At 51.1% G+C, this 24,702-nt stretch overlaps 1 protein-coding gene across 6 annotated transcripts; it reads left to right on the top strand.

Moving 5' to 3' along the window:
* Positions 1-119: 119 nt before the first annotated feature.
* Krba1 (KRAB-A domain containing 1) lies at positions 120-23,659 on the top strand. 6 transcript variants are annotated; one of them, XM_060380082.1, is made up of 18 exons: positions 183-335; positions 6,980-7,106; positions 7,500-7,616; positions 8,111-8,260; positions 8,877-9,032; positions 9,962-10,096; positions 10,523-10,696; positions 11,322-11,471; positions 12,157-12,354; positions 12,790-12,963; positions 13,317-13,493; positions 15,428-15,580; positions 16,070-16,222; positions 16,870-17,064; positions 17,155-17,295; positions 17,815-17,934; positions 18,261-18,371; positions 19,334-23,659. In XM_060380082.1, exons 1-18 carry the CDS (start codon positions 324-326, stop codon positions 20,140-20,142), a joined length of 3,252 nt encoding a protein of 1,083 aa, XP_060236065.1. In that variant the 5' UTR covers positions 183-323; the 3' UTR covers positions 20,143-23,659. The 6 variants fall into 6 exon arrangements, with proteins under 6 accessions (XP_060236062.1, XP_021505836.1, XP_060236065.1 ...); XM_021650162.2 differs by lacking the exon at positions 8,877-9,032 and having other exon boundaries at positions 19,334-23,656; XM_060380080.1 differs by lacking the exon at positions 8,877-9,032 and having other exon boundaries at positions 205-335; positions 6,967-7,106; positions 19,334-23,656.
* Positions 23,660-24,702: the final 1,043 nt, after the last annotated feature.

The raw sequence follows: 24,702 nt of genomic DNA, 5'->3' as shown, positions 1-24,702 counted from the left end.
AGCACCCCTCCACCACACACCCCCGGAGCCACGCCCCAGCCATGGAGCCCTCTGGGAAGTGTAGTCTGCGCCTGCGTTGTTATCGCTGTGAGGCTGGGGGCTGCGGGCGGAAGCGGGACCAACCCCTCCCGGGATGCGAGGCACCGGGCTGACCCCGGAGAGCCAACTCTGCGGCTCCCGGTGCAGCCAGGCCCCCGACCCCGCCTCCTCCCGTACAGAACTGGGCCGCTATTCCCGAGGGTCTCGAGGGTCTGGGTGCAGCTTTCTGTCGGAGCCGCGCCGGAAGCTAGGTGGGCCAGGGAGTCGCGAAGCTGAGTTCCGCCATGGCGCACCAGGTAAGGCAAGCCTTTGCGGACCGACGGACGCCTCGGCCGGGCTTCTCGGGGCTGCGCCTTCCCCGGGGTGACGGGCCCGGGAGGAGCGGTCACCGCCGACTTTGAGCTCGGGTGAGCCCATCCGAGCCGGCCAGATGCCCAGGATTCCTTAGCCAGAAGTCTTGGGATCTCGCATTCCCCGAGGACCCACGGACCTGGAGCTTTTTTTCTGCCTGGGAACTCATTCCTTTGGCTCTTCAGTACAAGATATCGTGAGAGGGTGTGTACGATTGAAGCCTCAGCGGGACTTGGGGGAATAACTAAATCTGACATTTTTGTTAAGATACGGCATCCCGGGGAGTGGGGCCGAGAAAGTGGGAAGAAAGAAAACAGACCCACGTTATGCTGGTCAATCCCAGAGCTGAAAAATATCCCCCATATGCTCTTGTGACCTAGGAACAGTTTGGGCAGGGTCGTAGGCTGTGAAGATGCCAGGGCAGTTGCTGCACTGCCTTCTGGGTAGACACCAGGAGTCAGACATGCTATTTTGGTACCCACGAGCTTTGACCAGACTTAGGCAGCTGTGTTGGAGTAGTGGCTAGATATCACTAATATCCTACAGTATCTTGGTAGAAACGGTAAGCCAGGTAAATGAGATGTTGTCTGGCCTGGAAGTGCCCTTTGTAGCTTTGGCTGACAGGCTTTTGCTCAGATACACACATCGACCCCACCATAAATCTGCTTATTTGGGTTTTCTGTTCTGTAAATGAGGGAGTTAGACCTCGGATCTCTCAGACCTGATGTTGAAGGAAGAGTATCCAAATTCTGTTGCTGCGTGGAAAAAGATGGTCAGGCATGATCTCTGGGAGCTAAGGGTCATGGTCTGATGGAGAGGGATACGGAAGGTCTGTAATCTGTGTGTTCAGGGTGACCACTGGAATCACAGGGGTGTGTGCAGAGTCTGCAGGTGGGAATGGTGAGTGGTACAGGGCCCTGGTAGCCTGAGGCATGGGGGTGCAGTGAGGCTAGGCTAACAAAGACTGTGAGTGCTGAGTGACCGTGAGTGCAATTTCACGGAAGGACTGACACAGTGAAAGCAGTTTTTCAGGAGGCCCATCATGGCAGCTGTTAGCGAGGAGCTTGATCATCTAGAGTTGTCCTAGTTAGTCTCAGAAACTTTTTTTTTCTGATGGTTGAGGGCAGGGGCCCAGTGGCAAGCCAATTGTAGCTATCCTCCTGAAGTCAATCTCCCCACCCGTCTATCTGTTTCTTCCCCTCCTCTTCCTGCTACCTCTCCTGCTCACACACTGTTCACTCTTTCTTCACTTTTTATTTTATTTCATTTATTTTGGAGACAATGTCTCATGTGGTTGAAGATGACCTTGAACTTCTGATACTCCTACAACCACCTGGAAGTATAGGGATGTGCCACCATAGCCGGCTTGTGTGGTACTGGGGATCAGTTTCAGGGTGTGCCAGGCAAACACTTCCTCTTGGGAAAGATCCGAAGGGAGCATCTTCCCAGTCACTACATTGTCAATAAAGATTTCCTTTTGAGGCTAGGTTGGAAAGAGGCCTGGAAAATACCACAGGCAAAGGCCTAAAAGAGCCAGATATATTTAGCGTTGAGATAAAGAGTCGCATATGCCACCCCCCAAAGTCACTCAAGAGTGGCGTATAGAACTGCCTGAGGTGGCAAGTTGTACTCTGTAGACACATATTAGGCAGATAAGCTTGGCTGCAGTGACACCAGTCACAGCACTTTGTGTGTCCCAGCATTTATTCCGGACCTTTTGCCTGCAGCAATTAGCCTCGTCTGTATAATAGTCCTGTGAACTAGGCTATGAGCCACTGTTACAGATGAGTTTGCTGTGGCTTAGAGGGGCCAGCCAATTGGTCTGAAGTATCATAAATAATTCGTTGTCGTTCAGCGCATCGTAGGTTATGGTTCTCAAGAGGACCAACTTATGCTAAGCAGACTCACAGAAGACATGAATACGAATGCTGTGGTTTGACAATATTCTCCAGATTTCACCTGTTAGAGACGTAGTTCCTAGTGTCATATGTTCATTGGTTGTGTGGGAGTCAGTGGAGTTCGTGGGTTACTGAGGGAGTAGCCTTGTTTAAAAGCCTCTCTGGCTTGCTTTGTTTCCCCACGTGACGTTCCGCATGAAACTGTCATGTACATGTGATGTGGCAGGGAAGCACTCACCAGCATGGCCCCTTAACTGTAGACTTCCCGGCATCTGCAACTTAAGAAATCAATTTTTTTTCTTTATAAACCACCCTGTCTCAGGTATTCTCTTTTAGTAGTAGAAATAGACACAGAGAGGAAGAAAGCCAAGTGCTTACTTTACAGTGAAAAATGGAGCTGACAAACTGAAAATGCATAGAGATGCAGCTATTGAAATATCTGGCCACCTGTCTTGTTTGTGTTTTTGTATTTAAATGCCTAAGGTGGGTCACTTATAAAGAACGGATTTTGGCTGGATGTGGTGGTGTACACTTTTAATCACAGCCCTTGGGACGTAGAGCTGAATCTGTGTGAGTTTAAAGCCAGCCTGACTTAGATGATAAGTTTCAGGACAGCCAGAGCTACAATAGTGAGACCCTTTCTCAAAAACAAACAGCAAAACAAACAGCAAACAGCAAAAACAAACTAGATTTTTGTCTTACAGTTCTGACTGCTGAAAAATCTAAAGTCAGGGCGTCAGTGTCTGGCAAAGAACTGGCATCTGGCAAGGGTTGCCTTAATGTGCGGGTTAGCTACTTTTCTGGTTGTTCTGACCAAATACCCAGCAAGAACACCTAAGAGAGGCTAGGTTTACTTTGGCTCATGCTCTCAGGCGGTTCAGTCATGGACATTTGACCCCTGTACTTGAGCAGAACATCATGGCAGCAAAGTGTGTATTCTCCAAGTCTGGTTGATTGGGAGATGGGGGGTGTGACAAGAAGGGACCAGGAGTACTGTATTTCAAAGGACCTACCTTTGTGACCTCTAGTTTCCATGACCTCCTAAAATAGTTCAGCAGTCAGGGAACAAGTGTTTAAAATGTGAACTTGATGGGTGGCAGGGAGACACTTTACATTAACCTATGGCACTATCATCCCACAGTGGAAGGCAAAAGGGCAGAAGAGCAGTAAGCGAGGGAGAAGAGGGTTGAACCCATCATTTATCAGGAAATGAGTCCCCCAGATATTGGCTGTAATCTATGCATGGCCTAATCATTCTTGCACCTAGAGAGGACCCCGCTTGGGGACCAAGTGCTAATGGAGAGCTGTCTCAGAAGCACAGAGGTGCTGGCCAAACGTAACAGCTGGCGGCATGGAGCTCTGGTAGCCTGAGCCACACTGCTATTTAAGAAGAGTTCTGCTATGTAGGTCAGAATACACATGTCACTTGGCCAAGGCCAGGGACCCACAAGCCAGTCCTTCCCTTTTCCTGGACTCCATCTGCAAACTTACACCGTTCCGTGGGCATGCGCTCCTGTCCAGGCTAGAACAGTTGGCCAGCTCTAGATCTTCAGGGTGCAGGCCATTGGGTCGTGCCTCTCTCTTGCCATGGCTTGGCCACCCTTTCTGGTGATTGATCATTCCTGTGTTTCCTTAGCTATTACAGTTGGGTTATAAACGGGCTTCTGTTCTGTTGGCTCTGTGACCTCTTTTTGATGCTGAAGTCTCCATGATCCCACATAGTTGTCCACTTACTGCACTAGTGTTCATATAGGTGTTCATGTGTCGTGATTTGTGTGACTTTTAAGGAACATGCACGTTCATCACAACAGCATCTGCATATGATTAAACACTAATTAAAGTGTGCAAGTAAAACAGGCATATTTGGTCTGTAGGAGGCACACATATGCCCGTTAGATCCTGAGCTCATTGTCACGGACCTGGGAGTCTACAGCTCACATATGAGGGTTCCCTAGGTCTTCCCACTCGCCAGCCCCCATGGCTCCCAGGCATTTGCTGCTAGGATCCCAGAAGGGAGGCAGGGAGGGCAGCATCACAAGGGACCAGAGGACAGAGCTATAGCAGAGATGCCAGAGGCGAGGCTAGGAAGTGAAAGTTGAATGCCTGGGGTCGGGGGAGGGTTGTAAGGTAGCCAAATATAATGAGGTCCTGTGTTGGGCCCACCAAGAGCATCTGAGGCTCAGAGACTCCCATGAGGATTCAGGCTCAGCAGGTAGTTACAGGCATTGCTGTGTCCATGATAAAGGGAAGACACAGCAGACAGCAGAGGTGTTGTCTTTTGGGGTGAGTTTAGAGGAAGCTTGAGGGCAGTTTCCCAGAGGCCTCTAGTGCAGTCACCAAGAAGCAGTTAGCTCCTCCAGTGTGATACTGAATGATCCCGTGTGGAATGCCCACTGGGGGAATCTTGCCAGAGACCTAAGACTCAGGATTGTTGCTTAGAACAGGTCATTTAGCACCTTTTTCTGGCACCTGGCCCAGCTGCAGACACCTTGGAAGAAGGCTTGTGTTCAGCATGAGCTGTATCATACAGATTAACCTCCCCTTTTGAGATGCACATTGCCAGGTGTCTGCCTGGGCCGCCTGGTGCTAGCCATTTTGAAGGGCAGCAGTGTCATGCCTGCCCTGTTGGCTCTTTAGTACCGAACCTAAGACTGTCCACGTTTTAAGTGTTAGGAGGCCTACAAGAAATGCAGAATGGCTTCCTGCTAGAGGTTTGTGGAGTGTCTGAGATGTTCCTGAGGAATAGTGGCTATAGTGAGCCAGAGGCACAAATTAAGCTTGGGGAAAGAGCCTGCCGGGTTGCCCAGCAGGCCATAGAGATGGTTAGGAATGCACAGCAAACCAAGAGGCAAAGGACTCTGCCTCTGATTCCTTCCTGGTTTCTGGATGTCAACAGTCACTGGAGATGTGGTCCCTCGCCAGATGTGTGGCTGGAGACTAACTACTTCAAAATGTCAGGGCTCTAGATGTCTGTCTAGTGATGCCCAGTGGAAACTGTCACCTGTCAGGAACAGCAGGCAGAGAGACGGCAAGGAGTGGGTGACAAGGCTGTCAGTTAGTAGCAGAGATGGTTTTTAAAATCACTGACAAATGCATGAAATAGGCAGTAGACTCTCCTCTGCTTTATTAGAAATGTTTCCATTTTCTTTACAGTTCCTTCTTGCAGATCATGTTTGTTTCTAACCTAGATAGATTCTTCCCACAATTTACCTTCTGTTTGTGCCATTTGCACAGTTAATTTCTGCCATAATTTAAGTTCATGCCCATCAGATACCAGTTATTGTCTGAGTCTTCATGGCTGTGTGAAAGCCCCCTGAATGACAGCTTTTAAAGACAGATGTTGCTTTCATCTTACAAAGCCACAGGGTGCAGGCAAGCAAAGCAGAAAGCGTGGAGTATGGATGTGAAGCACTGTTACCTGAGACTCCTGGGTTTGGGGTGTCTTCTGAGCAGGTTCCTAAGGACCACACTGCAGGCTTTCAGTGCTAACTGGCAGTAGTGGGGTAGGGAGCATGGTGAGATGGAGCCGCTAGACAGCAGCCTAGAAGGGCGCTGTGGACATCTCCTCTCACTGAATGCTTCTGCTGCATGAGCCTGGTGGTGTCACAGCCGTCTGCAACGGAATTAACCACAGCTGTACCAGGGTTTGTAGAGAGTTGAAGCCGTGAAGGGCAGGTGGGGCTGGGAAGGTGAAGAGGGCTTCTGCCCAGCAGCTAGGACCCACACTGGAGTCCAGAGATTAGGGGCCCTAAGCTCTGGTCAGGCCTGCGAGTGCCTGGCTCACTTGCTCCCTGGCTGGCAGGTGAGAAGGGGTCATTCTTCTCTAGACCTCCAAGGCTTCCTGAGTTTTCTGTCACTGCCCCTCCACCTGCTTGCTTGGAGGTGTTTAATTTCTGACATAAATCGTGTCATCCCTGTTGAAGAGGATTAAGTGGGATTTTTCCTTTGCTATGCAGGTTGGTTAGCACGAGTTTAGAATTCTGGGATGGAAAATGCTTCAAAAGGCAAAGCTTTTCAGCTGTGTGATGCTGTATGTGGAGAAGTCCACATCTGAGCTCCTGTAACCCTTGCAGTCAAAATGCAGGCGTACTAAAAACGCTGCAGAAGTTACCTTCAGCTAGGTGTCCAAAGAACAAAATCTAAGTGACTTTCTTGTTTTTTTTTTTTTTTTTTTTTTTTTTTACTTTCTTGTTTTGACTTGAGTGCTATCTCTAAAATAACTTATGTACAGGAGAGCAGTCAAAACCAAAACCAAATATCCAAAACACATCTGACCCCAAGAATTTGGGGCAAAGAATACTAGACCTTGGTAACAAGCTGGTTTTATTAGTAACCTGGTGTCCCCCTTTCAGTGCCACGGTGCTGGAGTTCTAGGTCCTTGGACATTCACTTATTAACTTAACTGACACAGCGAATGTAGGGCTTTCCTGGGTACTTAGGAATGTAGCTTTATCTTTCTAAGTCACACCTGTAGTGACCTTCTTTCTAAAAAGTTGCTGGAAGCAACTGGGCACCCAGCTAACTCCAGCTGTCCCAGTAACTGCAACTCCCCAGCCAGGCCCTACCTGTCTGCACTGCCTGCTCACAGTGTCTATCAGGAGCTCTATGTGGCTCACGGAGTTCTAAGGGACAGTTTGGGTGGGCCTTGTTGGCATGCATGCAGCCAACCCCCCCGGAGACTGTGCCCACAGGTGCCCATCAGCTTCAAGGACCTGGCCGTGCGGTTCTCTGAAGAGGAGTGGCGGCTCCTGCAGGAGGGGCAGCGGGAATTCTACAGAGACGTGATGCGGGAAAACTACGAGACGTTGGTGTCTGTGGGTGAGGTCCTGAGGCCTCTAGAGTGTGGGTTGCAGGGACAGAAGAGGGTAGCAGTGAAGGATGTTAGCATACATGGCCAGGAGTCTTGAGTCTCTGTGGGACCCTAGGCTCCTCAAGGCCTTGTCTTCTTCACCATTGAACTGAGTAGTTTTAGGGAAGTGTTCAGAACCTGAGGCTGCCCAGGTCCTTACTTTCCTTTGTTCCTTTGTTTCTGTGAGCTAGAGTGGGTGTCTAGGTGCAAGGCTTTTAAGGGCATACGATCTTTTGGATTTGATGACCACACAAACATGTATGGAAGGCTATACATAGATGAGCAGGCATCTGGGCTGTCACATGACTGTGGGAGGGTAGAAGCCACTCAGTTCCCAGAGTAACTGCTCCTTCTCTCTCCAGGGACTGCTGAGCTGCTTCCTCTCTCTGCTTTCCTGTCACCCGCAGAGTCTGGAGGAGGCACAGTGGGAGAGAGCCATGATAAGGGACAAGAACCCCCTTTGGAGCATGGTCCTCAGGGTAGGTCCTTCCCAATGGACTTTGAGCACTTCCTCTTAGTCATGGTTTTTAGCCCCTAGGTTCTGCCCCTCAAGTGACACTTAGACTTCCACTAACTCAATCCAGGCCTCCTTGAGTCTCACCCCTTACTTCTCTGGGTTGGACGTTCGTTACATGTAGTCTATTCCATGGAGAAATGCTCAGAATAAAACCTGAGGTCATGTCAGGGACGACCTCTGCCTTGGGCCTCACTCGCCACTATCCAGAGCCAGCCTGCAGTTTAGATAGCAGAGGTGAAACAAAGGGCCCAGAGTAAGTGAGGAAAGGTAGAACGCCAGAGGGGCCACAGGATCCTTCAGTATTGCCCTTGATGGGAAGGCAACAAGTGCAGAACCCTCCTGAGCCCAGCCCTCCGTCCCTGAGCCATTTGCCCTGTTTGGCTGCTCCATCTGTGATGGGGAATATTCCCCGAGGAGCTAGGGGACTGAGTGCAGGGCTCACACATCTCTCCTCAGGAGAGCAACCGCAGCAGAGCCTACACCTCACGGCCTTGGTGCAGCTGGTGAAGGAGATCCCGGAGTTCTTGTTTGGGGAAGTGAAGGGCACCGAGGACTACTCCGAGAGTGGGAGCACCAGTCTGGATGGGGAGCAAACAAGCCCTGAGGGTAAGTCACACAAGCTGCAAGAGTGACCTCACTACAGTCCACAGTGCCATGCAGAGCTGCCTTCCAGCTCAGCTCTTGACCTCACTGTGTGCTCATCCTCTGAGCTTGAGCTTCTGGGACCTAGTAGGTGTGGGAACAGCTCATTCCTTCTCATGGTGTTTCTGTGTGGGTCCAGCCACCTGGCAATCCCTCCCTGGAGCTTTGCACTTTGCATGGTGGTGAGCAGTGTTTGGAGAAATAAGAGAGAAGCTAAGCTTTGTTCAGATAGCAGTGGGGCCTAGATCCTATTGCCAGCCTTTGCTCTTTCTGCTTCATAAAAACTGTTCTTTCTCTCCACACTTGGTCAGCTCAGGACCCACCCCACCCTAGAACATGTCCCCTTGCCTGCTGCAGCCCTCTTCAGTTAATGTTGGATGGCATAGGAAGGGAGCAGAGGTATAGAGTGGCACCGACTGGGTAAAATATGGCTGCTCTGTGCTTTGTCAGGCAAGAGCATACATCTTATAGTTTCGGAGCTTAGTAGTGACAGTGCTTAGGTCACTGGCTCCTGGCTGTCGTTAGTGGAACATGACAGGGAAAGCACTGACTATGGTAATGTTACTCCATCTCCCAACAGTAGCTGTGGTTATGGAAACTTGCCCTCCCCGAGGCCTGCTCAGTTCTCTTCTGGAGAGCTCTGCAAGCCACCCCAGCCTGGCCACCACACCCACAGGCAGCTCATCTTCCAGTGGCCGTCCTGGAGACTGGGCACAAGGAAGCCCCCTACCTACTAGTGAGTCTGACCTAACGTGCGCAGGGACACCCAGCATCGTAGAGGCCCAGCCCCGGAGTTGGCCTTGGACCCTGGACCCTCTTCACTTCCTCTGCCTCGGCCTCCTCTGTAGCTAGCAGGAGACCAAGGCCTCTGAACATTGAGAAAATGCGCTTGGCCTCTGGCCTACAGACCAGATGATGTGATGCTTGGTTCCAGATGGCCTTTCCCACATGGCGATCACTGAGGAATGTATATGCACAAAGGGAGCTCTGATCAGTTCCTAATATACAGGACCAGCAGGTCACTTACCTGTGTGCACCTGGTCGGATTCTTAGACCTAGCAGCAGGGAAGCAATGCTGGTCACAAGAGTTTCTCTAGGGTCTCATGTTATCTTTTGAAATTCTTTGAAGTTATACTTGTTTGAATGTTTTGGTTTTTTACTTTTGGTTCTGAGCCTAGCCTTTAATGGCTAACTTATCTCTCCAGCCCTGTTTTGGTGTTTTAATTTAGAATATTTAAGGAATAAAGATTTAAAAGGACATTCCAAAACATGTTTCCCAATTAGCCTGTGATTCCATGTGCCATCTGTTTTACGAGCCCCACGTAAGACACATGAGTACAAGCCTGACCTATGTTGTAGCCATTGGCTTCATTGGCCCGGCCAGATTCAGAGACTGGGTTCAGGGAGAATGTCTGGGAATATTTTGGCATATATGAGTCTCAGTATTCACAGCTAGACCAAAAGGAAACAGGAAACAGCCTCCAGCCCTCCTGGAATAAATCCTCCAAAGATAGCCCCAGCATGAGCCTACTATTTAGGATTTTGGTGACTCTCAAAGGGTTAGAGAGTTAGAGTGATCTATCCTCTAGGTAAACAGATCTGGGGAGATCCCAGAGTCTGAGTCCCTCCCCCTCCTCCAAACATGGTCTTCTTTGTGTTTTGCAGTAGGAATTGCTGATAAACCACTGTCTATAGAGAAGGAAGGCGTAGGAGCCTTGGGAGAGACGTCCATTCCTCCCACTCAAAGCCTGGATCAGAGCAAGAGCCGCCTAGGCCAGGATACAGGCAGCATGGGAACAGGTAAAGGGCTGGCCTTCCTGGGGTTGAACAGCCCAGAGCTGAGTGGCGTCAGTGGAGGTCCTGTCACTCTCTAACTGAACTTCACGACAACCCCACAAGCCAGTGGTTCCCAACCTTTCTAATGCTGCGACCCTTTAATACAGTTCCTCGTGTTGTGGTGACCCCCAATCATGAAATTGTTTTGTTCCTACTTCATAACTGTAATTTTGCTACTGTTATGATTCGTAATGTAAATGTGATAGACGGGACATCTGTATATCTGATGTACAGATACCCTCACTACTCCTGAGGGTGTTCCGACCCACAGGTTGAGAACGGCTGCGGTTTATATGGGTGATTCTCAGCTGCAGAGATGGTGGGGAGAGCTGAGTGTCTCCTGCTGCCTGTGCAGACTACACTAACCCTAGCTGCCCTGTCTGTGCTTAGGAACCTCTCCCGAGAACAGTCCCTTGCAAGGCCTCATCAACTGTCTGAAGGAGATCCTTGTGCCCCTGCCCCAGCTCCGGGGGACAGCCCCAGATTTGTCATCATCTCTCCCTGGCTTGAGTGTGTTGAAACAGACCAGAGCTGAGGTGGAGGCGGGGAGCCTGCCTTGCCCGGGTGAGTCCCTGGGCACCTGGCCTGCTCAGGACAAAGTCTCCAAAGTCCTGGAAGGTCCAGGTTGCCATTCACAGACATTGCTGTGCTCCCAATGCTCCTGGGTCCCTAGGGTCAGACATTTGCAGGCCACTGCCTGCTTCAAGGATAGCAGCGGCAAAATTTCTCCTGTTTTCCTCACTGTTCTCTGTTCCTTCTGACGTGGGACTCTGAGGGGGGCTTCGGTGTCAAATGTCACTTTCTGCTGACATGAATGAGGTGTCAGTGGACACGGTCAGTCCAGGGTTTCCCTCAAAAGGCTGTTGAAGCTTTGAGCCTTGGTCTTGTATCTGTAGAGGAAAACCTTCCGTCCTCTGGCTTGGGGTGAACTTAACTACAGAATTCCTCTCATGTATGAATGTCACACATGTATGTCAAGCCTGATGTACCTTGAAGCTAAGATGTACTCAGAGCCCAGAAACTGCCAGCCTACTCCTTCAGTCTACACCCTGAGTGATAGCTGTGCCCAAGTGCTGCACACTGACAGGTCTGCGGGTCCTGTTTCTGGCCCTGTGCTGCTCAGCCTGCACCCCAGCACAGTGCTTGTCTATCTGTCAGGAGGCAGTGAAATGTGTGCCTTTTCCCTTAGTCAAGACAGAGGCAGCATCCGGGGATTGTCCCCTTCAGGGCCTGCTGAACTGTCTGAAGGAGATCCCAGAAGCCCCGGGCAGGCGTCCCAGCCCCTCAGGAGCAGCGGACCTGCGGCTGCAGGAGGATCCAGGGAAAAGGAATTCTGGAGGTAAAGGCTACTTGCTGGATGAGTGCTGGGGAGCTAGATGGCTTCCCATCTACAGCTGTATGTGATGCCCTGTGTCAGCATGTGAGTCAGGAACCCAATGCTGGTTCCATCACTCTGTAAAGAGTGAAGCATATAGATGATCCTTAGTCAAAGCTTCATAATTTGCCAAAATGGCTGTTGTTATAGGAAGTGAAAGTACTAGAACTTTCTAGAAGAGACATCGGGAAGCGGGAGAGAAACTAAATAGAAGGCAGGAGTTGTAGCACAGCAGCCCATACTTGTGACTGGGGACTCCTGTCATTCTGTGCTCGGGCTAGGTGCTCTGACTGGAGGTTGGGGTGCCTAGCACATGTTTGGACTGGGATCATTTGTCAGCTCATCAATAACCTTGTTTTCCTGAAAACATGTCCTTGAAGACGGTGGAGGGTGGGATTGAGCCAAGCCTGCTGCATGAGAAGTGAGGTCTGATTTGTTGCTGGCCAGGGAGGGGCTCGTTTTAATATCCCTTAGCAAGCTCTGGAGCACCCAGAGGTGATAGGGGTGTTACTTGGATCAGAGCCAGTGACTGCTGTAGAGGCAGAGGAGCCTTGAAAGTCCCTGCTAGCTCTATAAAGAGGAGCCTCTCAGGACTTAGGGTGAGTCCAAGCCTGAAATTAGGGTTTTCCAGCAATCACCTTTCCCACAGGGATGAGAGCCCTCCAGACTCCTCCCCATCCCGGTCATGCAGCTGGCAGCGTGCTGGCCATGGTGAAGGTGGAAGATGGCTGGGCCCAGAGTCCCCCAGTGCCAGCATCCTGCCAGCTTAGCAGGCAAAGCCACAGTCCCTATTCCACTGGAGACACCAGAGAGGTCCGTGTGCCCCGCTGGGGCCCCTTGACTCTAGGTAAGTTCTGGGTTATCTATCTATATATTCCAAAGGAAATGAGTTCCAAAGCTCACGGGGAAGTTTGGCCAAGGAGCCTTTCTCTTGCCTCTCCTCCCAAGCTGTTCCACCATAGTCCATTTTCTCAGACCATGCCCATGTGCAGGCAGCCCTCTGGTTTCAGGACCTTCGTTAGGCAGTGAGATCTTGGCTGTGGGAGCTGGCCACTATGTTCAGGTGTCTGTCCCACAGTTCTCCTCAGAGTTGAGGACAGCTTTATTCCTTCCTTAGAAGCAGAAAACACATTCAGAGTTCCTCACTGGAGGATCACGTGCCTAGTAGATCCTAGTAGAAGGCAGGCTGTGGGCTGGCCGGCTAGCCAAGGGTCAGGGTTGGGTCTGAAAAGCAGGCCAGGGCCCAGCAAGAGACGATGACAAGGTGGTCTCTCTTGTCCAGCCAGCAGGGCCTCAAGCTCACCTCTAGAAGCTCTGGAGGCCTGTCTGAAGGGCATTCCTCCAGGTGGGTTATCACCTCTTCAGTCACTAGCCATCTCATGGTCCAGAAGTCCCCAGCCAGGAGATGCTGGGTCTCAGCGGTCTGAGCTACAGCCGCAAGGATCTCACAGTGAAGGTACTTGGGCCCGGGGTTGACAGTGCATACAGTGGAGGGAGGTGTTGGTCATCCTCTTGGGCCTCCTCGAGTGTGTGCCCCTCTTTCCTAACCCCTGCTTTATGCCTTCCTTCAAAGAGCTATCCAGGTTTTTGTAATTCTACCCACCCATTTCCCTGCTTTGAGGAATTCCCCTTATTCCTGGGAGTATTTATGTCTGGGGGGGAGGGAGGTAGAGACTTTTTCCCAGTGCTGTAGTAAACCCTGGAAGGGAAAGGGGTTCCCTGGGCTGGGTCTCCTAGTGCCAGACATTATAAGGCCCAAGGACTTCTCCAACAGGCTCTGCCTTGACCCAATTATAATTCTTTCTACAGGAGCTACAAGGGAGCCACTTCTGCCTCTGAGCTTGCAGGGCTACATGAGAGAAGGACCTGGGATTCAACCCTGTGGCTCCCAGGGTACCCCTACCAGCTTCTCCTCAGCCAGCAGCAGTGATGGGGATCTGGATTTTGGGAGCCCCAGGAGCAGCCATGGACAACGGCTTGGGAAAGGTGAGCTGGTCCAGCCTGAGGCTGTAGTTCTCTGGGAAGGAGCACAAGGTCCTTGCCCACTATTATCGCTACCCCAGTGCCAGAAAAAGAGCTGGGACACCAGTGCAGAAGCAGACATAGGTCTTGTTCCAGCAGAGTGAGGGGGGTCCTCCTTGGCTCGGGAGGGATAGGACAGTGCTGACCACGTGTCCTCTCCCTTTATAGTAAATGCTCCCCTATCCTGGAAAAAAAAAGTGTCTATACTACTAACTGACCTCCAGCTTAGGGGAAATAGAGGATCGTAGAAGACCGCCTTCAGAGTTGTACTCAGTAACCTCTGCCTCCCTGCACCCTGCCAAAGGACGTCAGTCTTGGTGGCTTTAGAGTCGTATAGAGCTCTCTCAACATCCCCCTTTGTCTTTCCTCTTGGAACAGTCATGTCTGTCTTGTCCTATGTTGGAAACGCAGTGCATTCGCCCATCTGTGCCCTGGCCACATGTGTTGTTAGTGGAACAACCTGGAAATATAAAGTTGGCATCTGCCTCACTGACGTGGCATTAGCAGCCCAAACAGTGACTGAACCCTGTGGCTCCTAGGGTACCCCTACCAGCTTCTCCTCAGCCAGCAGCAGTGATGGGACTCTGGATTTGGGGAAATTGACATCTGCCTCACTGGTATGGCAGCCCAAAGAGTGATGAGGGCTTACTTCAGGCATGTTGATGGCTGTGCAAAGCTGCGTCTTCTCGGTGTCCCCAAGCCTACACCTGCCAAGCTCCTAATGTGTCTGGCTCTAAGTCTGCAGCGGGATAGTGTAAAGCTTGACTTGCAGCACCCCCGCGTGAAAGCAGCTGCTACAGGCCAGGATGACAGAGGCCAAGGACAAAACCAGCTGGGCAAGTCACATGTTTGTATGCGCCCTGTTCTTGCCTTCATCAAAAGTTCGGCTGGTCTTGCCAAACGCTGCCTAATGGTGGGCAGGATGGCATACTGTGGTCTTCTCTGGCACATAGAAGAACTAAGTGACACTTTGCTGCAAGTTGTAGCATTCAGGAGACCTTCACTACAGAGCCTGCTTTCTCTCTTCCTGAGTCCTACTGAGGGAACCCCTACCCCACCCCAGTATACAACTCAATGTCCTTCAACTTTAGCCCCAGCCCTCATCCCCCAGGGGTGTACTGTGGCATACCTATGATCGGAGGACAACTCGCAGGAGGCAGTTCTAAGTTTTCCAATACCATAAGTGTTCTGGATTGAAACTCAAGTGTGCTCAGGCTTGGCACCAAGCGCCTTTGCCTGCGATGGTCCACTTCAATGCTGTGCTACACCAGCCCCGCATGACAGTCCCTTGCTTACAACCTCTGCCTGGGTCCAGATGGACAGGAGGTACCTCATGGAGGAATGTGACCAGTGCTGTCCATTTACCTTATCCCTCTAGAATTTCACATCATCTAGTTCCTGTTATTTGCACAAGACTGTGACTAGGAGTATTGTCTTTGCAGTGTATCTGAAACCTATGGAGATTTAGACCTCCTGTGCCCTGATGTCATATGGAGAGACAAAAAGGCCTGCAGCTTGCCCTCCCTGGGGGGTAAAAGCAGCCTTGTGTACATATGATTGTTAGGGTATTCTGCACACTGAGCAGGGAGAATCACACCATGGTGACAGCTGCTGTACTAACGGAGCCTAAAACCTGGACCTTTGACTACACTCCCTCATTCTAGCCCCCAAGGCAGACTTCTGTGTAGGCTTTCTCCAGGGTCACCTGAGCAGGGCTACCCCAAAACCAGGGATGACAGTTGTTTGGACCATGTCTCCATCTGGGCCCTGAGCTACCAGGACATATCCTATATTCTGTGCCTCCTTCTCCTGCTCTAATCAGGTCAGAAGAGGCAGGCTGCAGGGCTTCACAGAGCACTAGACACCCTTCCAAGACTGTTCATATTTGACCCTCACAGGGTATCCACCGGGAAACTCTCCACTCCAAGGCCTGGAGAACTGTTTGCGAGAGATCCCTGTTCCCAGGCCACAGGCTGCCTGGCCTTGCCCCTCGGCTGCAGACAGGGGGTTGAAGAGAACAGAGCCCAGGAACTGGGCTACAGACAGAGAAGGTAACAAAATGGTATTTGTGGGTACTTGGGAGAAGAGCAATCGCTTCAGCACTGTGGCTTTGGCAGCAGTATAGCAGCCCTCAGGCCAGATCTCAGCTGAGCTGAGAGGATGCTCTGGAATGGAGCTTGGGCAGAGCCCTACGGGCAGATAGTCAGTCCTTCCCCATACATGCAGACTCGCCGGTAAATGAGTGATAGGCAGAGTCCAGAACATGGAGGCCCAGCACTGCTGTCTGCTGCTCCACTGAGCCAGAGCTTTGCTGACCAAATGTCTGTTGTGGCTGTGTCATCCCCTCATGCCTTGTCTGCACATTGTGATTCCATATAGCTTGGGTTGGGAATAATGAGGCTTGGGCTGGTGCAGTGACCAAGCAGGGTCATTCTCCCCTGAAACTTGTATGCTAAAAGCCTGGTTGTGGCAGAAATTCTGTCTGTTCTGTGACAGTATGAGGTTCCATAGGACTATCAGGAATCTCCTCATTAAAACAGGATTGAGGGGCGAGGCATGTGAACCACCTCACCTCAGACAGGGTCGGGCAGAAGTACCCAGCAGGAGTCTCCATCGGGGCAATCCACAGACCTGCACTCCCACCTGCCACCAGCTGATCACCAGGCCGGGAACATGGCAATGGCCACAAGATGGTGAGCTGTCTTCAGTGCTTACGTCATAGGTCCCCTCCAGCTAGTTTCTGTCAAGGCAATAGCCTTCCCCTCTCTCTGTTTTCCTGTTTCCGTCCTACCTCCTTTCCCTTGCACAGAACATGGAAGTAGACAGAATGAGTAGGATGTTGTTTGGTCTACTGTGGGGGGGGGGTTCTTCAGTGGAGACGCTGCTGGGATTGAGGGGTACCCCTATACATACTCCTGGCTGTAGGCAGGTCTGGCAGGACCGTTCTAGTCTCTGCTGGGGGTAGAAGGATAACGTAGCTCATCAGTGGCCCTCAGTAAATGCCAGGTCTTGCTTGGTGCTGGGTAACCCTTGCATGGTGCATGCTCTGCTAAGTAAAAGGTTACCCCGTGAGAAGGGACGCCTAGCTTGCAAGACTCGGCACTTAATTGGAATCTCATGAAGAGTAGCTTCTCAGGACTTGGAACTTCCAGAAAGTTCCCCAGCTCAGTTAGGCAGGGACATGGCTAGCCTCTGCCTGTGATCAGAAAGTGGACCCTGTGTTCAGGATCTACTAGAGCCCAAATGGGATTTGGCCGAGCAGAAGAATATACATCTGAGTGCCTAGCCATCTGGATGGGTGCTATCAGGCACTGGCAGTGAACTCTTGTCCTCTGTTTAGAGACAGCCACCATGCCCTCCCCTCTGCACCGCCTGGAGAACTCTCTGAAGGGGATCTTGCCCATGAGGCCCTTGCGTTTCACCTGCGTGACTGGTCCCGGCCCCAGTCCCAGCCCCTGCTCCAGTTCCAGCTTCAGCAGCTCTGATGGAGAAGACCAGAGGCCAGAGCCTGCATTCTGGCAGCCACCCCCCAAGAGTGAGTCTGGTGGCATGGGGGTGGGAGTGGCAATGAGCTGGTCTTTGAGGTGCCTGTCAGTCCTCTGATGCTGGCTTGCTTATGATACAGAGAAAGACCAGCTTCCCTCCTGTAAGGGTCCTGTCCCTCAGTGCCCTGTCTCAGGAGCATCCCCAAGAGTCGACAACAGTAGCTGTCTTGCTGATGACCCTGAGAGCACAGAGCACAGGGACTGCAGCAGCCTCAGTGCAGGTAAGGCTGGGACCTCCCTAGATGACAGCCACATGTTCCCAGGGGGCTAAGGGTCCAGACTTCCGCCTCTGAGTGTCACTGTCACTCTGCTGACTCTTGTTAAAATGTCCTCCTCATTTGTCATACTTTAGATCCTAAAGCTGAGCCAGGGAGAAGGTGAGCCCATGAGCCAAGGCCTGTGTTCTGTTAGGGAGCTCTTGGTAAACCCCTGATAGATAGCATCTACATATGTGTTCACTAATAAATGCACACATGCGTATGTGCACACATGTATACACCATATAGCCTCCAATAACATTTTTAAACTTGACAGATTCAACAAAAGGAGTATCAAAAGTAAGACTTTTCAGTGGTAAAGCACTTGTCTAGCACATACGAGGCCCTGGGTCTGACCCTCAACATACCTACACAATGAGAAATAGAACTTCTGAAATTGGCCCAGGAGTCTAGAGATGACACCTAGTATTACAAGCCACTTTACACTCTACCTGAGCTGTGACTAAGACTTTGTTTCTACAGGAAGAGCAGAAGGCACAGAAGTTAAGTCCCACCCACCCAGAATAGAAGAGGCTGCAGAGCTCACCTGCCCACCTGGCCCTGTCTGCAGTGCCGAAGAAAAAGGAGAAGGAAAAAGAGGAGGTAGGGCTCAAGGAACCATCTTCAGAGGCTGCTCTGCTCACAGGCCCTGGCTACCACCTGTGCAGGAGGAGCCCCATTTCCTTATAAGACACTGAGGACTTGGTAGGAAATGGCTGAGTGGGTCCCTAGGTGTCACAGCAGGCAGCCCACCAGTGTCGGGCTCCCCAACATCTGGCCTCTGACTTAATCGTTGTTTAAAAGTTGAAGATTTGCCATTGCTGTGAGGGTGGGAGTGAGGGATGTGGCTCATCAGAATATCCCCCGTGTTGGAGTGGCTCTGAGAAAACAATTGTCCTTGTCCCAAGTGCTCTGTGCTCTTCCTGCAGAAGCAGCGGGGCACCCACAGCCTGCCACTCAGCTGGAGGAAAGGCCTGAGCCCAAGGGTTCTGAAGACCCCAGGGACCCAGCGCCTGGACCTGGGCAACCTAGTGCTGCAGGTAAATGGGTGGCTTTTCCAGCGTTTGCTGTGCGTTAGTGGCCTCCGGGAAAATCAGAACCCAGGTCCCATCCTAAGGAAGTAAACATGTTCCCAGTTCATCATCGGATCATGGATAGGACAGTTACATTGAAGCCACTTGGATACACGGCTCACTTTACTTCAGGGTTTTCATAAGGTGCACAGGCTCTCCTTGCAGAAGCATTGAGAAGCATGTATGGAGCCATCGGGTCTGAGGGACCCGAACATCAGCACTGTTGAGTGAGCTGGCTACCACCGCCCCGGCCAAAGGACAGGCTTCAAAATTCACACCACACACTGCTTCAGGGACCCACGGAGACAACAGGCAGGCTGATGCACCTGTGTCCTGAGCACAGGTGCTGGGAACACCTCACAGGTGTGCAGGACTCAGGTGTCTGGGCCGCTTGCCCTTGGCTGGCTTTTGTACCTGTGCTGGCCACCTTCTTTGCCCGTGAGCTTTGCCTCCTTGCTCTGAAAAGGTTTTGTTCAGAGCCCTTGGCACCTCCCTCAGATGAAGCATCACACCACATTCTTACGTTGTTTTGTGGAGTTTAACTGTTTGTGTTTGTTTGAGACAAGATTTCACTAAGCAACCCAGGCCACTTGGTGTCCTTGAGCCACTCAGGCCATCACCTATCCTTCACTGTCTGCAGCCCTAAAGGCACTGAAAAGACAAGGGCAGACCTTGAGTGGCGCTTAGCAAACAGCAGATTCCTCTTCCAGTGTTAGCCGAGTGGGTGAAGAACGGCACCGTGTTGCCTGGGGTAAGACCCACTCCAAGGGACGGGGGACTGAAGAATTAGATGGTTTTGGAAAAGAAGAAACCTGAGATTAAAATTCTCTGGAAACCGGGCCTTACAGGCAGGATACTGAATACACTAAAGAAGTCTCTGGGGCCAGAGAGATTGTCCTCACTCTTACCCATCCTTCCTCTCATTTTAGCCAGGACCCAAGAGGAGCTGCCCACTGGGGACCCTCCAGAGCCATCCAGCAAGTCTCCCCTTCCCACGTCTATCTTGTCAAAGTGGCCACCCACTTCTCTCCAGCCACCATGCACCTGTGGCAGGTCCCTGCAGCAGGAGCTGCACAACCTTGGTACTGCCCTCACAGACAAGCTGGACCAGCTTGCAGCAGCCTTGGCGGGCCTGTCCCAGGAAGTGGCCACCATGAGGACCCAGATGGATCAGCTGGGAAGGCGCCCATGGAACCTTGGACCAAAAGGCCGGGCTTCCTGGCAGTTGGCCCTCCCCCAGAGACCTCGCTGGGCCAATAGACTGAACCACAGACATCTACCCTACTGGAGGCAGAAGGGCCCCACCAAGCCCAGACCAAAGATCCTGCGAGCCCAGGCAGAAGGTTGCAAGGCCAGTGACTGCCCAGAACTCTCTAGAGGGAAGGACAGTTTGGTGCCTCAGTTGCCTCCAGATGCTTCCTTGGTAGACTCTCCCAGGCCCACCTGTAGTTCCTCCCAGCAGATCTCCTCTGCTGGAGGCCACACTGTGCTAACTGCACTCCCCCTTCTGGAACACACCGGATGCCACCAGAATCCCCTCTCCCCCTCAGTGCCTACTGCCTTGGTCCCCCGTGTGGCCTCACCAGCAGCCCCTGCAGACGCAGAACCTAGGGCTGCTAGAGTGGCAGCAATCAGCATTCCAAACCAGCCCAAGGAACCTAGCAGCCTTCTAGGGGGAGCGCTCAGCAAAGACCTCTGGGGAGGTGACCACAGAGATCCCAGGTGGGGGGCCCATTAACTGTGCCGCTTGTCTGCCTAGCCTCACTGGGGATGCTGGGTGGTGGAGATGTCCTGGTGGGACCCTCTGGGCTCCAGCTGTACCAGGCTACCTGCTTCCCAGGGGTCATATCTTCCTTCTCTCCTGTTCAGCCAGCCCTCTCATTGCTGCTTCACGTCTGGCCCTTTGCCTCTGCTGTGCCAGGCCCCTATGGTGTCTGCACGGAGCCACCATAGAGGCATTCCTCAGCCATACCTCTGGCTTTCTCAGCTCAGGTTCAGCCAGCTGCTCTTCCTCCCACTTTGCAGAGCCACCTAGGATCCAGGTGGGTGTCGTGTGTACCGCATGTGCACGGAGCCAGCTGTAGAGAGCACCACGGGGGCACCGTAATCTGATTACCTGTTCCTGATCTCAAGGACACTAAAAGGCTACCCTTTGTCTGTCTAGAACAAATACTTCACAGATCTCATTTAGGGAGAGTCTGGCCTCTGGTCTAAGCCCAATTAACCCCACATGGATTCTAAAATTAAATTTATTAGTTGCCAAGAAAAGGGCACTGGTTTCTAGGGAGAGGTGCTCAAAGGGGCCGACACTCAGGCATGGTTGCCTGGATGGTCACCCGGACTTACATACACCTGAACACGTGCAGTGTGGCTGAAGACAGAATGCCGCAGGTTCCCTGGGAAGAGTTCTGCACATGTGCCAGTCTCTTAGGCTGTATACAAAGTCTCACAGTTAGTCTGGGCAGCTTAGATCAGGAGTCCCAGATCCAGGTCCTGTCAGGGTTGGTTCTGCAGGGGACCTCTGGCTCTGTTGAAGGCTCTCTTCGTGTTCAAATGCATCTTCTAGGAGTCTTTTCTCCAAATGCCCCCTTGTACCAGGACACGGGATGTTTTGGATGGCATCCATTCTCATTTGAACTTGAAGACTCTAAGGAACATCACAGTCTGAAGTGCCAGGGGGGAGCGACATGGTATCAGCCTTTTGACATTGTTGCACAGCTTTGTCACCCAGAAAGTTCACATTCAAGAGCCAGACAGTTGAGATTAAAAAAAAAAAAAAATCAGAAAGGAAATCTGATGTTTGAAGTGTGTTTAGAGTTTGCATTGGGCTGCGTTTGCAGCATTCCTCAGCTACATGCGTGACGGGTGGGCTGCAGGTCAGATGTGCCCTTTAGGATTAAGACATCAGCATGTGAACCAGGAGGGTACCGTCCAGCTCATAACACACCTATGAGCTGTGCAGCCGTGGGTTAGCCTGCCTGACTGAATGCCACCCCATCTCTCTGCCCTGTGCAGCCGTGGGTTAGCCTGCCTGACTGAATGCCACTCCATCTGTCTGCCCTGGTGAGGTGCTGGGTGCTAGACCACAGCTAACCCCATATTCCCTCGCCTCATGTCCTTCAGAGTTGACCTGAATTCATTTTGAACATGAGGCCGCAGGAGCTGTGCCCATACCCATAGGGTTGGGAAGGCCAGGGCCTGGGCTGCCCACTGAAGCTTAGGGTGGCATGACCTTGTCTGTGACAACCACAAGTGGGGGCCAGACAAGGTCTCTCCCCTCCTCTTCATCGAAGTGGCCATAGGCCAGGCGTGGATGGGGATCCTATTTCCTTGGGCTGAAGAGTGGCTGAGTCCTCACTGAGCAGACCAATGGAAAGCTGGAGGAGGTAGCCACAGGGGCCATCAGTGACTTCCTACAACACCCTTGGAGCTACTGTTCGACCGAAGGAGCATCTGCCACTGGTGCTGTGACTTGTCTGGGCTGGCTGGTCTCTGGATTTCACATGTGGCTCCTGTAAATAATCCATCTTGACAGTGTCTCTGCTGAGAGGCCTCATTAGGTGACACTGGTTACATTTACAGTTGAACACACTGTTGATACTTTTTGCCTTGTCCCACTTTAGAGCTTGGGGTTGGCTGACTGGGTTTGGTTTTTGTTTCCTCCTTCCCTTTCTCGTTTTAGATTGGTTGTATGGGCGTGTTGTTATTGTTGTTAATTTTTTTCATACTCATTCCACTTCTCCCAATTTTATTCTTCCAAAGGACTAGAAGGAGAAACATTTGAATTTCACAATCCTATTTGAAGATTTTGGTATTCTTTTCTCAACTTGATAAGACAAATTAGGAAGGAAGCCAAACCTTGCTAAGCTGATTAACAAAATTGGCCCAGTTGATGGGTGTAAACACAGCGCAGCACAGGACTGCTGTTTGCACATACACACAGACCAGTACGGAATTGACCCAGCCGAGTGAGCCCTAGAGCAAGTTCAAACATGTAAAACATCGAAATCACATGGAATGCGTTTTCTGACCACACTTTACTTTCTAGACTAAATAGCAAATCCCAGACATTTTTTATATATTCAAAAAGGAATGATTATTCTACATGTAGAAGATGACAACCATCTATAACCCCAGTTCCAGGGTGGTTCCACACCCTCTTCTAGCCCCCATGGGCATAAGATGTCCATATGATGTACAGACATGCCTACAGGCAAACACTCAAGCACATAAAACATTAAGAAGAAAAAGAAAAGCTGGGCATGATGACACATACTGTAAACCCAGCACTTCTAAGATGAGACAAGAGCATCAAGAGTTCAAGGCTAAGCTTGAGTACATGGAAAGTTCAAGGATATCCTAGGCTATGAGACCTCATGTCAAAAAGAAAAGGAAGAAAAAAGCGAAAAGGGTGCACTACCACAGAGCCCTGAAGAATCAAGGATCTGGAGCAGAAGCCAGCAGGGAAACCAGGTATATGAATTAGACAGAATATTCTGAGCATGGAGGGGAGAGCGGCTTAACTGAAAGCTGTGACTCTTGATAAAGACACATTTATTAAATCTTGACAAGGACACAAACTGGAACTAGTTGTCCAACCTCTCCAAGAGTCCTTTGCTCTCCTGCAGCCTTGGTGACCCAAAGATGATGCTGGGTACCAGGAGTGAATTTACAGGAGGCCTCTGCGGGGAATCTCACACAAGCAAAGTGTCCCAGCTCTGAGATGCTGTCATCAGAAGATTGTTCTACCCACTCGTTTCCAGATGCCACCCTGTTGCACTCATTTTAGAACTGTTTCATTGGGGTTCCTCTCCCAGCCACCAACCCTAGGTGGGAGAGACATTAGTGGGGGGGAGGGGCGCAGACCCTTTTACTTCTCCTGCTGTTTAGGGTCAGCGGGTTCTTTCGGGCTTAGACCAACCTCCATCAACAGCAGACTCAGCAAGCAGTCTCCTTCAAGCCGCTGTGCTGAAACCTTTCTCTCCGTCCGTCTCTGGTCTCTCCACACTGCCCCTCACCACATGCCATGTCACACTTTCTCTCTCTCTGGGATCTCATATTTATATCCTCAGAGACCTAGACCACAGCCCTCTCCATGCCACACTAGGCAGGCCTTACCACCTGGGAATGACCATATCCCACACCAGACAATTATCAGCTGTGGACAAACTAAAGCCCAAACTAAAGTCCCACACTTGGGATTAAAACAAAAACATATGTACATAACATTGAGTTTTTAAAGAAACCAAAACTTCCATTACACCCCCCCCCCAAAAAAAAAAAACAGAGAAAATAAATTTTAGATAAAAGTCTTTTTCCATGAAAGGTGAGACTCAAAACTTTTTATCTTCAGACAGGGGAGTCTCAGTATATGGCTTCAATTGGCCTTAAACTTTCTATTCTTCTGCCTTCCTGATGCCAGGATTACAGGCATGCAGTGTTACACAGGGGTGTAACTTAGACTTTCAATGCTCTTACATTGAAAGTAAGTCCTTTAGCCCGGCACCTAGCTCAGCTAGGAGCAATGCCAGCAGCTCTCTGGGTAAATGGAGGGTCCTATATGTGGTATACACCTATACCAAGATGGCTTTCACGATCCTGAGCTGGGTCCCCTAGGTCTTGAGGCTCCCAAGGTAGGGTCTTGGTGGCGCTTTCCCATGGGTCTCTTTTCCCAGGGTCCTCATCCTTTGTGGTGACTGCCCTCCCCGTCAGTCAGCCTTCCTTTCTGACAGCCAACTGAGAGCTTCGCCAGCTTGATTACATCTGACACAGTTAAAAGTGGGTCTCCTTTGGGAGTCAGGCTCCATGCTCTTGCTGTGTCCTGTGAACAGAGACGGACCTAATCAGAGTTCTATTTCCAATGCCTAAGCCACTCCAAAACAGGGAACTCTCCACCTGGCTGCTCTCCGTAAGCACCTTTCAAAAGTGAAGTCACCAACAGCTGGGCTTGCCTCTAACGGCAGCTTTCCTCCTCAGCCTTCCCAGTACCTCTTTGTTCTACCTCTTGATTCTCTCAGAACCATGCTTCCTTAGTGAGGCCTAGCCATCTCTGCAATGATTTTTTTTTTTAAAGTAAGATATCATTCTGTGGCCCTGGCTGGCCTGGAAGTCGCTATGGAAACCAGATGGCCTCAAACCACAGAGATGTCCTATCTTTGTCTCCTGGGATTAGAAGCCTGTGCCACCATGCTCAGCTGCAGTGACCTTTTTATAGTCAAAAGTCCCAATAGGTACAAGAGAATGTTCTGGAATGATCATAGGGAAAGCAATCTGTTCTGCTCAACAATGTTCAAGGAGA

This window comes from Meriones unguiculatus, chromosome 3 (genome assembly GCF_030254825.1).
Source record: "Meriones unguiculatus strain TT.TT164.6M chromosome 3, Bangor_MerUng_6.1, whole genome shotgun sequence".
In the NCBI taxonomy this organism is placed as follows: domain Eukaryota; kingdom Metazoa; phylum Chordata; class Mammalia; order Rodentia; family Muridae; genus Meriones; species Meriones unguiculatus.
This window is presented reverse-complemented; position numbering and strand designations above follow the sequence as displayed.